We start from the raw sequence: 11103 nt of genomic DNA, 5'->3' as shown, positions 1-11103 counted from the left end.
TTCCAAAACAAAATAATCTTTAATTGGTCCACAAGAGACAAGTGGCAGCTGGAAATGCACATAAACTCCCCGACAACCTCTGCAAATGAACCCTCCCCATGACCTCCCTTCCCCAACCTGCTGCCCTTCAGATATTGCTGAACTACACTTCCCATCATCCCTGAGTATTGGCCGTGCTGGCTGGGTTGAACAACATCCAGAAGGCACCAGGTTGGGGAGATTTGCCTTAGGCTGTGCTGTGGTGCTTCACACCAACGAAGGAATCAGAACTGGCTTCCCCTTACCAACCCCAAAAGATGTCCACACAGCCCAAATGGAAGCCCTTCTCGCTTCAAACGAGAGCTTCCGAACTGGCTCTTCAAGCGGCCCTCTGACAATTGACCTCAACTATTTCGGAGATTTCCTTTTTAAAAAAAGCTCAACAATTTTGGGGTGTCCTGGTTTTCTGACCCTAACTTCCAGAATAACAAAAAGGTGCTTTACTTAACAGTCAATAGTGCAATTTGTCCTTTGTTTCATGGCCGTTAGCCTGTAAACACAACAACAGTGGCTTACCCTTTTTGTGGGGGGAAAAGACAAAACGGGTTGCCAGCTTCCCTTCCCACATTTGACAGCTGTATCACGGAGAGAGAGAACCAGAGGATATAGCTGTTCAAATCATCATCACCATCATCATTATATTGCACAGCAAGAGAAACAGCTGCAGCCTCCACCATCTCGGAAGGGCTCCACCAGGGGAAAGCTTTGTTCCCTTAAAAAAAATAATACAGAGGAGCCTCAATTGGAAAAGAAGTTTGCAACTGTAGGAGGCATTTCAGCAATATTTTTGTTTTTTTAAAAAAACAGTACTTTGTAAATGTCACCCGTTGAAAACAAGACAATGCTTTTTTTAAAAAAAATGAAAGGCAGAACGTATCTTTGGAAAGATGTCTGGTCAAGAGATTGTTGATGAAGCAATGCAGTGCAAAGACACCGTTATCTTTTGAGAGGGTAAGAAAGTGAATGTCTGAGGGAACGGAGGACCCAAAATACTACCCCTCCCCAAAGCTTATCGCAGGGTGTTGGGGGGGGGGAAATGAAAAGACAATTCAGCCTCTCCAGTGTCCCCCAGCGAAAGAAAAACCACAGAATCCTCTTTGGGAAATGGGCACCGTAAACCAGGGACCGGGAACTTGCAGCCCTCAAGATGCTGACAGACTCCGACTCCCAGAAGCCCTTGATCAGGGATGACAACAGCAGCTGGAGTCCAAGTATGTCTAATGGTCCACACATTCCCTGTCCCATTGTAAACACCCCTGTGCTCCTGGAATATTGAGAACTGCTCATATCACGGTAGATTCTTCCAAGTGACAATAATTTCAAGTGGTAGAAAGGGAAACTTCTGGGGAGTGATCCTGATAAGCAGCCGGACTATTGAAACACACATCCCTCCTCCCTCAAGAGAATACAGGTGGGGGACAAGTGGCCCCACCAGGTAGCACCATCCATCTACCGAGGGTACCCAAACATAGTAAGCAGACCAGAGCATCTTCACCAGGAGATAAATTAAGCCACTGAGACGTCCCCCTGAAGGAAACAGAAGAAACATTCCCCAGAAACAGCTGCATGAAATGCCTCTGGAGTTAAGCTACCAGAAGCCAGTTTGGCCAAGCCACTGAGGGCAACAGTCCACTGACAACACTCAGTTGATGGGTTCGTACTCTGTATAGGGCTTCTTCCGAGAGACGAGGACGGTGATGCTGCCCCCCACCAGCAGCAGCACTGGAGTCCCCAGCCCCACTGCGAGGATTGCGATCACTAGGGGGGAGAACCCGTCCTTGGGGGGCTCGCCGAAGCCAATCAGCGCAGACCTGGAAGGGGTGACAGGTGGGGTGGGGGGAGAGAAGAGAAATTGTTAGCCAATACCTCAACTTATATGGGACGTGGGGGGCGCTGTGGGTTAAACCACAGAGCCTAGGGCTTGCCGATCAGAAGGTTGGCGGTTCGAATGCCCGTGACGGGGTGAGCTCCTTTGCTCGGTCCCTGCTCCTGCCAACCTAGCAGTTTGAAAGCACGTCAAAGTAGATAAATAGGTACCGCTCTGGCGGGAAGGTAAACAGCGTTTCCATGCGCTGCTCTGGTTTGCCAGAAGCGGCTTAGTCATGCTGGCCACATGACCCAGAAGCTGTACGCCGGCTCCCTCAGCCAATAAAGCGAGATGAGTGCCGCAACCCCAGAGTCGGCCACGACTGGACCTAATGGTCAGGGGTACCTTTACCTCAACTTATAGACTTGCTTCTCCCTCCTCTCCATCCACTGTCCGTGTGGCGTAGGGGTTTAAGAGGGGCCTCCTTTTCCCCACCTGTTTTTTACACAGAGAAAAGAAACCTAGCCCCCCAAGACCGCTTCTCACCAGCTCAGGTAGCTCTTTTCTTGGTAGGCCTCGCTGTCCTCGCTGCCGAAGGAGATGTTGATGGCGGCCACGCCATTGTGGACCTCCAGCTCCTCCCCAAAGTAGGCGTGGGCTATGCTAGGCCGAGGAACGGTGCGATTCTCTGTCTCCAGGTGGTAATACTCGCAGTGGACGGTGTCTTCCCGCTTGGGCTGCAAGGCGCTGTACGCTGCCGTCTTCCATTGGAGGAAGCTGAACCCAGCGCTGTCGTTGCGGGGGACAGAAACCAGCTGGGCCATCTGCTCCAAGGAAAGGAAAAGAGGGCATTCATGAAATTAGGATCACATTCACACCATACATTTAAAGCAGGGGTCAGCAACCTTTTTCAGCTGTGGGCCGGTCCACCGTCCCTCAGACCATGTGGGGAGCCGGACTATATTTTGAAAATAAAAAATAAAAAATTGAACGAATTCCTATGCCCCACAAATAACCCAGAGATGCATTTTAAATAAAAGGACACATTCTACTCATGTAAAAACACGCTGATTCCAGGACCATCCGTGGGCCGGATTTAGAAGGCAATTAGGCTGCCTACCCCTGATTTAAAGCGTAATGATCCCACTGGCCTATTACTACTACTATTAATAATAAGTCAACTTGAGGCAACTGCTCTCTCTGTTTGTGTCTGTCTGTCTGTCTCTCTCTAACCTACCTCACAGAACTGGTCTGGTTTGGTCTGGTGATTGGTGGCTGCGGCAAGGTCTGCCGGCGATTTGCTGCTGTGGCATTTGGGCGGGTGATTGGCGGCTGCTGGTGGCTTCACCGATGCGTGGGATTGGCAGTGGCAGTCAGGCAGGTGAGCGATTGTTGGCAAACCCCCCCAAAGCTCACCAACTGTGGGCAATCTCCCATTTCCTCAATTTGGAGTCCCAAAAAATAGGGGTCGTCTTATACACGGGGGCATGTTATACATGGAAAAATACGGTAAATAATTTCCAGGCAAGAGGAATCATAGAGTTGGAAGGGGAACCAAGAGCCCTCTAGTCCTAACACCCTACGATGCAGGAATCACAGCTAAGGAATCCCTGGCCGATGGCCATCCAGCCTCAGTTTGGGATTTTAGGGCTAATGCCTACCTCTCTGGTACCCTCCTAAGCCAGAAGCCCCTTTTCCTAACCTCAATACTTGGAGCTAAGCGTGGCTAGATAGCAGGGAAATGACACTCTGCACACGTTTCAGAGGCACCTTTCTGCACGTTTCGTACCCCAGCAGCGGGATTACCTCGAATATGGTCGGCGTATACTCGTCGTCAATCGAGCGGGTGGATTCCAACTGCTTCTGCCCGCCTCTCTCCTCCACGGTGACGATCTCCAGTGCAAAGCGAGAGCGGTTGCCCCGAGGAGCGACCCCGCGCATGACAAAGTCCACCTTGGAGCTGTTGGCTGTGTGCAGGAGACGCGGGAGCAGGCCGTCGCGGCCGGTCTCTTCATACGCCGTCACCTGGGGAGCAGCGACGGGGACCGCCAACGGTGGAAAGTTGGCTGGTTAGGCAAGAGAGTCTCACAGTGCGTGCCCTGCAGTTGCAAGAGACGTGCTGTGGCATAGCTGGATAAAAACAGCCCAGGGTGGAGAAGCCACGGCTGTCCAGGTGTATCATTGGACTGCCAACTCTCATGAGCCCCAAACAGTATGGCCAGTGGAGACAATGGGGGCTGGATCAAGCTACATATGTAGGGCCAAAGGTTCCCCAGCCCTCCTCCTTCAATTCCTTATATTTCAATTCCATTTCAATTCCAGTGGCCCATCTAGTCCAGCATCCTGTTCCCACAGTGGCCAACCAGATGCCCATTATGGGAAACCCGCAAGCAGCACCTGAGCACAAGAACCTTCTCCACTCCTGTGGTTTCCATAGCTGGTATTCATAAGCTTTGCTGCCTCCAAGTATGGAGACGGAGCATAGTCATTACGGCTAGTAGCCATTGATAGCTTTCTCCTCCATGAATCTGTTGAATCCTCTTTCAAAGCCATCCAAATTGGTGGCCATCCCAGCCTCCTGTGGCAGCGAGTTCCATAGTTTAACTATGCGCAGCCACAGATGTTCCCCATGCCCTCCCGAAAAAGTGATCTAATTTAGCATGTTTATTTGACTTTCATCTAGCGAACCAAGTTTGGAAAAAACAAAGCTGCCTTATACAGTGGTACTTCGGGTTACATACGCTTCAGGTTACAGACTCCACTAACCCAGAAATATTACCTCGGGTTAAGTACTTTGCTTCAGGATGAGAACAGAAATCATGCTCCGGCAGCGCAGCAGCAGCAGGAGGCCCCATTAGCTAAAGTGGTGCTTCAGATTAAGAACAGTTTCAGGTTAAGAATGGACCTCCAGAACTTAACCCGAGGTACCACTGTATTTATTTGCAACTGACACCCATCCATTGTCGAAGAGAGAAAAATTCCACCTTGCATCACTGATTAGATATACGGAATGATCTACAACAGCCCGTCATGACAACACGCAGCAACTGGCTCTCTGACCTGTCGGAGGGGAAGCCACGCCCTTTTTTACCTGGAAGGAGATGCTTCCGTTCCGGAAGGTTCCTCCAGAGTCGGGGCCAACCCCCTGAAACGTTGCTGTCAAAGTAGTCTCGTTCAGCCGGCCATCAAGGCTGTCCCAGGTGAAGTTGGCCAAATCATAGGTAGGGTAGAAGCTGCTTGCATTAGCTTTGGAGAGATCTGAGGTCTTTGTGCCGTTGTACTCAAACACCTAGAAACATCCGTGTTAATGTAGGACGAGCCCAGCTGGATTAGGCCAAAGTAGGCCCCATCTAGCCCAGCACCGTGTTCTCATAGTGGCTAGCCAGATGATGCCCAATGTCCTGGAGCAGTTATGTTCACACCCCTTTTCTCCCCACTGCTGCCATTCTCGTTCCACTCCACTTGGATGACCCCACACACCACCTCCTGCCTTCATTTCAGACTCCGCAGGCCCCCAAGCTTACCTTGGAAAAGATGACAGCCATGGAATACAAAACGCTTCCAGCTGGCTCGACCTGGATGGCTCCGGAGGGCGAGGGGGAGAGGAGCCGGGTCCAGTTGACGTGGAGACCACTGCTCTGGCTTCTTGTGTAGACCAGCAACACAGTGGGTGCCCCGATGGTACTCCAGACATAATGGATGGTGTCGTTGAGACCCACCGCCCGGACGTGCAGGAGGTTCACGGCAGAGCTGTTCCAGCCAGGGTTATACTCCAGGGAGACCTGGAAATGGGCGTCCCCACCAGGGTGTTAAATCTGCTTCACAAACGCCGGGCAAAGTCATTATTACGTATCTTTAGGCACCAGGCATAAACACTTCTTTTTTGCCAGGCCTTGGGCTTTTCATTAGGTAAAGGGTAAAGGGACCCCTGACCGTTAGGTCCAGTTGCGGACGACTCTGGGGTTGCGGCGCTCATCTTGCTTTACTGGCCGAGGGAGCCGGCGTACATGTGGCCAGCATGACTAAGCTGCTTCTGGCGAACCAGAGCAGCGCACGGAAACGCCGTTTACCTTCCCGCCACAGTGGTACCTATTTATCTTCTTGCACTTTGACGTGCTTTCGAACTGCTAGGTTGGCAGGAGCTGGGACCGAGCAACGGGAGCTCACCCCGTCACGGGGATTCGAACCGCCAACCTTCTGATCAGCAAGCCCTAGGCTCTGTGGTTTAACCCACAGCGCCATCCGCGTCCCTTATGGGCTTTTCATTACCTGTGGCCTAAGAGTGTTTCACTTATTTATTTATTGCATCCCACCTTCTTTCTTCCAAGGAATAGGAAATGGCATACATTGTCCTCCTCTCCTCCCCATTTTTATCCTCACAACAACCCTGTGAGGTAGGTTAGGTTGGGAGAAGCAGTGACTGGCCCAAGGTCACCTAATGAGTTTCGTAGCTGAGTGCGGATTCGAATCCTGGTCTTGCCCGGGTTTTAGCCCAACACTCAACACACAGCTCAAGAGTCACATTCCCACATCTGGGCAATCTTCTGGGAGACTCAAGCCAGTGCTGGGTGGGGACAGGGGGCATGCAAAAATCCCTCCCGTGGTGTAGAGAACTGTCAGAGAAGAGAGTGCTTCGAGCTTCATTTAGTTTATTTTCAAAGAAAACTACAATCCAAAGCCAACTTGGGATCTAGCAGTTTTGAATTGCAAATCCCTCCTGCCTTTGTCAATGGCCATTTCAAAACACTGAAATATGACCAGATCAGCATATCTAATTCCCACTGTAAAAAAAAGAATGGACTGAAAGTATTACATAACTGAAAAGCAAGGAATACTTGCCTTACATATCAGCTCACTAAGAACTTCTTCTAGGGTTGACAACTTTTAGAAGTTAAAGAAAAGAATTTCTAACCATATTGAGAAAGGCAGTCCAGGACTGTGTTTATTACTCTTCTTTCTGATGTTAGTCCAGCAAATAAGGACAAGTCTCCATTTTAAAAAAATATTAATGTACTGTGAAACCAAAAGTGATTGCGGAACTAAGGGAAGATCACCATTTTCCTTCCTTGTATTTTTACTGCAGTGCATTTTGGGCCTTGGTTTTAAAAACGTCAAGAAAAAAGTATTTTTTTAAACACAAACAAACCTGTAATTTGCCTCAGCCCAAGCAGCTTAGAGTGGGAAAGCAGGCAATGAGGTTGGAATGTGGGTTTTATTACACCCCGAACACTGACAGGAAATGAATGGATTTGATTCCCTAACTTTGCACCTTGGTGGTAGTGTTTCACCAGGAGAAAAATTAAGTCCCTACAGACTCCTGATCTGGCTTCTAAGCAGGGAATACCAATGCACACATACATATTTTTCACAGGCCAAAGGCAGGATTTGAGAGTCTGAAACTCCTGCTTGGGACCCCTGTTGATCTCCTCACCCTCAGTATAAAAAACAGGGCACCAGAGAAGTCTAACACACTGGTGTCCCATCCAGAGATCAGAGGAACAAGTGGTGATTCCCAGGAGTCAGATTTGGCCCTGGCGCAAGATTTTCGGGAGGCAAAAATCAGACAATGCAGGAACACACTGTCTTCGAAAAGCTCAGAGTCTTGGTTCTAGTTGTGAATCGCAGCTTACAAGATTGGATCTGCCATTTTAAAAACATGCACATGCATCCTTTTTTTTGTATTTTAACCCCACACTTCCTTCCAGGAAGCTGAAGGTGGTGTATGTTTGGCTCTGCTTCCATCTCACCCTCACAACAAGCTTACGTGGTGGGCCAGGCTCAGAGGTGGAGAGCTGGCATTGTTCAGTGGACTGAGTGTCAGGCTAGGGGTTCAAATCCCCACTGAGCCATGAAACTCACTGGGTGACCTCTGTGGCCCAGGCACTTCTATTCTGCCTTGCCCTACCTTACACGGATGCTGTGAGGATAACACAGAGGGAAAACCATGCCTTCCGGAGCAACAGAGAGGAAGGAGGATTAAAATATAAAACAGAAATGCTGACTAGCCCCAAGAGGAATCTTGCAGGGCTTTATGACGGAGCAAGGATTTGGAACTCATAAAAACACACAGTGGTTAAAAGCAACAACTGGCTCCCATTTGGGAGAACAAGATTCAAAGTTGGGTCTTTGAAATGGTTGGAGCCCACATGGAAATCCCCTAGTCCTAAAATCCACCCACAACACAGCACAGTTTTCCTCTCTCTTCCTGTTTTTCTCATTTTCACAGGTCGTTCTCTCTCCCGCCCCCCACTTTTCTTTCCTTCAACAGGCGTAACAGAGAAAATAAAACATAATAAGTGTAAATTAGCATGTAAAAATAAAGCTTCAGGTGTTGCTGAACTATATTGCCAGGTGGATGGGCAATGGAGCCCAACACCTGGAGGACCAGAGGGGCATCCCATTCCTGGGGTACACAACATTGATCAGCGTCAGCTGCAGCTCAGTGGGTAGACTCGCAGCGGTTCTCAACCTGTGGGTCCCCAGATGTTGTTGGACTACAACTCCCATAATCCCTGAGCTCTGGCCTTGCTAGCTAGGGGTGATGGGAGTTGTAGTTCAACAACATCTGGGGACCCACAGGTTGAGAAAAGCTGGAGAGCATTTGCTTTGCATGCAGAAGATCCCAGGTGCGATCTCCAGTAGCATGTCCAGGTAGGGTTGGAATAGAATCCCTGCCTGAAACCCCGGAATGCCACTGCCAACCGGTGCAGGCAATACTGAGCTAGATGGACGAATGGTCGGACTTGGTATAAGGCAACTTCCCATGACACTAGAAGGAGCCAGAGCTCAGAGGGAGAGCACCTGGGTTGTATGTTAAAAGCTCCAAAGTTCAATCCCCAACATCATCTCCAGGTAGGGTTGGAATAGACTTCCTGCCCCAAATCCTGGAGAACCACGGCTGCCAGTCAGTGTAGACAATACTGAGCTAGATGGAGCATGGTCTGAGTCAGTATAAGGCAGGTAGGGCTGGGAATGTCCCCTGGCCAGAACCCAGGAGAGCGGCTGCTGCCAGTCAGTGCCGGCAACACTGAGCTAGATAGACCAATGCTCTGACTCTGCATAAGGCAGCTCCCGAGGCTCCTAGCCTTTGCCAACCTGCCCGTCCACCAGATGTTTTGGACTACAGCTCCCATCAGCCCCAGCCACCATGAGCCAGCCCAGGCTGGCAGCGGCTGACCTCACCCAGCCCTCAAACATCCCTTAGAAATAAATCTCCTCCAAGGAGGGCATCCACCCACCGGCCCCTGGGCCGTCCTACCTTCCTCTTATACCCGGCGGGATCCCCTGCCCGGCTCCCCACCAGCCACAGGAGGGGCAGCCAGACCCAGCCGCCGCCGCCTGCCAGCATGTTGCTCCTCCAACTGCCAGGGCTGCAAGACCACGTGACGCCTGCAGCTGATCATTCCGGTTCATTCTTAAAAAGGGAGGAGGCTCTTAAAGGGGCCGCTGCGTGGAGGAGTCGGCTTGCTGGGTTTCTTTTCTTGGGAGAGAATGGAACGGAACCCGGATTCTTGCAGCAGAAGGAAAAGCACGGAGGCTTGTGGACCAGAATAACAGTGTCATGCTGCATGTCCCACATCCTGGCCTCACAGTGGCTAACCAAATGCCTCCCCAAAACCCCTGTTTTTTTGCTCTTTTCTGTATTCTGCAGGAAGCAACACTTTACCCTGTATATGTAAAATACTGTAAAGTGCTTCACACAGCTCATAAACTATGGAAGTTGCTCCCACTGGAGGCAATGATGGCCACCAACTTGGATGGCTTTGTCTGGTTCTCAGCTACAGCTGTTCCTGGGCAGGGATAGTTTGATCACTGTATGCCATGCATTGGTAACTTCAAGGCTTGATGTGGGGCTGCCCTTGGGTCTAGTTCAGAAGCTGCAGCTGGTGCAGAATCTGTCAGTCAGAATGCTGGTGGGGGCATCTGGCCAAGAACATGGGATATCTTTGTTTGGCTGCCTATCTTCTTCCAAGCCAGATTAGTTTACAAAGTTCTGAACTTAGGTCCAGGTTACCTTATATATACCCCAGCTCCATCAGAGATCATCAGCAGAAGCATCATTGGCCATTCCCTAAGTTGGTGAGGCTCATTTGCAAACAAGAAACAGCCTTTAATTTTATCAGCCTAGTATTGTGGGATACTCTTGTTAATAAAGACGCAGCAGGTACCTTCTGCTTCAACTTTTAAATGCCTTTGAAGTTTTCTATTTCACCAGGCCTATGCAGGTAATTAAGAGTACATGATGTGTTTTAAACTTGTTTATATGGTTTTTACATGGTGTGCCTCTGAAGACAGTTTGGAAACTTCAGCCAGTGCCAGGTTGCTCTCCGGGGCAAGACAGTTTGAGCATATTATACCGATCCTGGGCTGACTGTACTGGCTACCAATTCGTTTCTGGGATGTTTGTAAATCGTTCTCCAACATCTGCAGGTCACGTCAAACTGGATGTAGGTTGTTGTTGTTTAGTAATTTAGTCGTGTCCGACTCTTCGTGACCCCATGGACCAGAGCACGCCAGGCACTCCTGTCTTCCACTGCCTCCCGCAATTTGGTCAAACTCGTTTGTAGCTTCTCGTCCTCTGTCGTCCCCTTCTCCTTGTGCCCTCCATCTTTCCCAACATCAGGGTCTTTTCCAGGGAGTCTTCTCTTCTCATGAGGTGGCCAAAGTATTGGAGCCTCAGCTTCAGGATCTGTCCTTCCAGTGAGCACTCAGGGCTGATTTCCTTCAGAATGGATAAGTTTGATCTTCTTGCAGTCCATGGGACTCTCAAGAGTCTCCTCCAGCACCATAATTCAAAAGCATCAATTCTTCGGCGATCAGCCTTCTTTATGGTCCAGCTCTCACTTCCATACATCACTACTGGGAAAACCATAGCTTTAACTATACGGACCTTTGTTGGCAAGGTGATGTCTCTGCTTTTTAAGATGCTTTCTAGGTTTGCCATCGCCTTTCTCCCAAGGAGCAGGCGTCTTTTAATTTCATGACTTCTGTCACCATCTGCAGTGATCTGCAGGTATATATATGCAATTAGCACCACTAAGGAAGACTTGAGGGTCAAAACGCATTTGCTAACATTTTTATGTTCAGTAGTTGTATGTTGCATGAACAACAGGGACTCTATGATTGTGGGGCCAGCACTGTGGAGTGCCCTCTCATATGGCCACCTCACTATATGCCTTCTGGTGGCTGGTGAAGATCTGGCTTGTTTAAGTTGTGCTACACTGGGGAAAACTAAACTGGCACTCTGTTCTGCTTAC

General features: G+C 49.7%; 1 protein-coding gene across 1 annotated transcript; it reads right to left on the bottom strand.

The window, feature by feature from the left end:
• On the bottom strand, window positions 1-9227 carry GLMP (glycosylated lysosomal membrane protein). Its single transcript, XM_053368888.1, has 7 exons — window positions 9105-9227; window positions 5371-5628; window positions 4938-5135; window positions 3653-3871; window positions 2393-2670; window positions 1701-1850; window positions 1-751 (listed from the first exon to the last, which is right to left on the bottom strand). Exons 1-7 carry the CDS (start codon window positions 9192-9194, stop codon window positions 676-678), a joined length of 1269 nt encoding a protein of 422 aa, XP_053224863.1. The 5' UTR covers window positions 9195-9227; the 3' UTR covers window positions 1-675.
• Between the last annotated feature and the right edge of the window lie 1876 nt (window positions 9228-11103).

Source organism: Podarcis raffonei, chromosome 16, assembly GCF_027172205.1.
Source record: "Podarcis raffonei isolate rPodRaf1 chromosome 16, rPodRaf1.pri, whole genome shotgun sequence".
Taxonomy (NCBI): Eukaryota; Metazoa; Chordata; class Lepidosauria; order Squamata; family Lacertidae; genus Podarcis; species Podarcis raffonei.
Note: the sequence above shows the minus strand (reverse complement) of the source record. Positions and strands in the feature narration are given on the sequence as shown.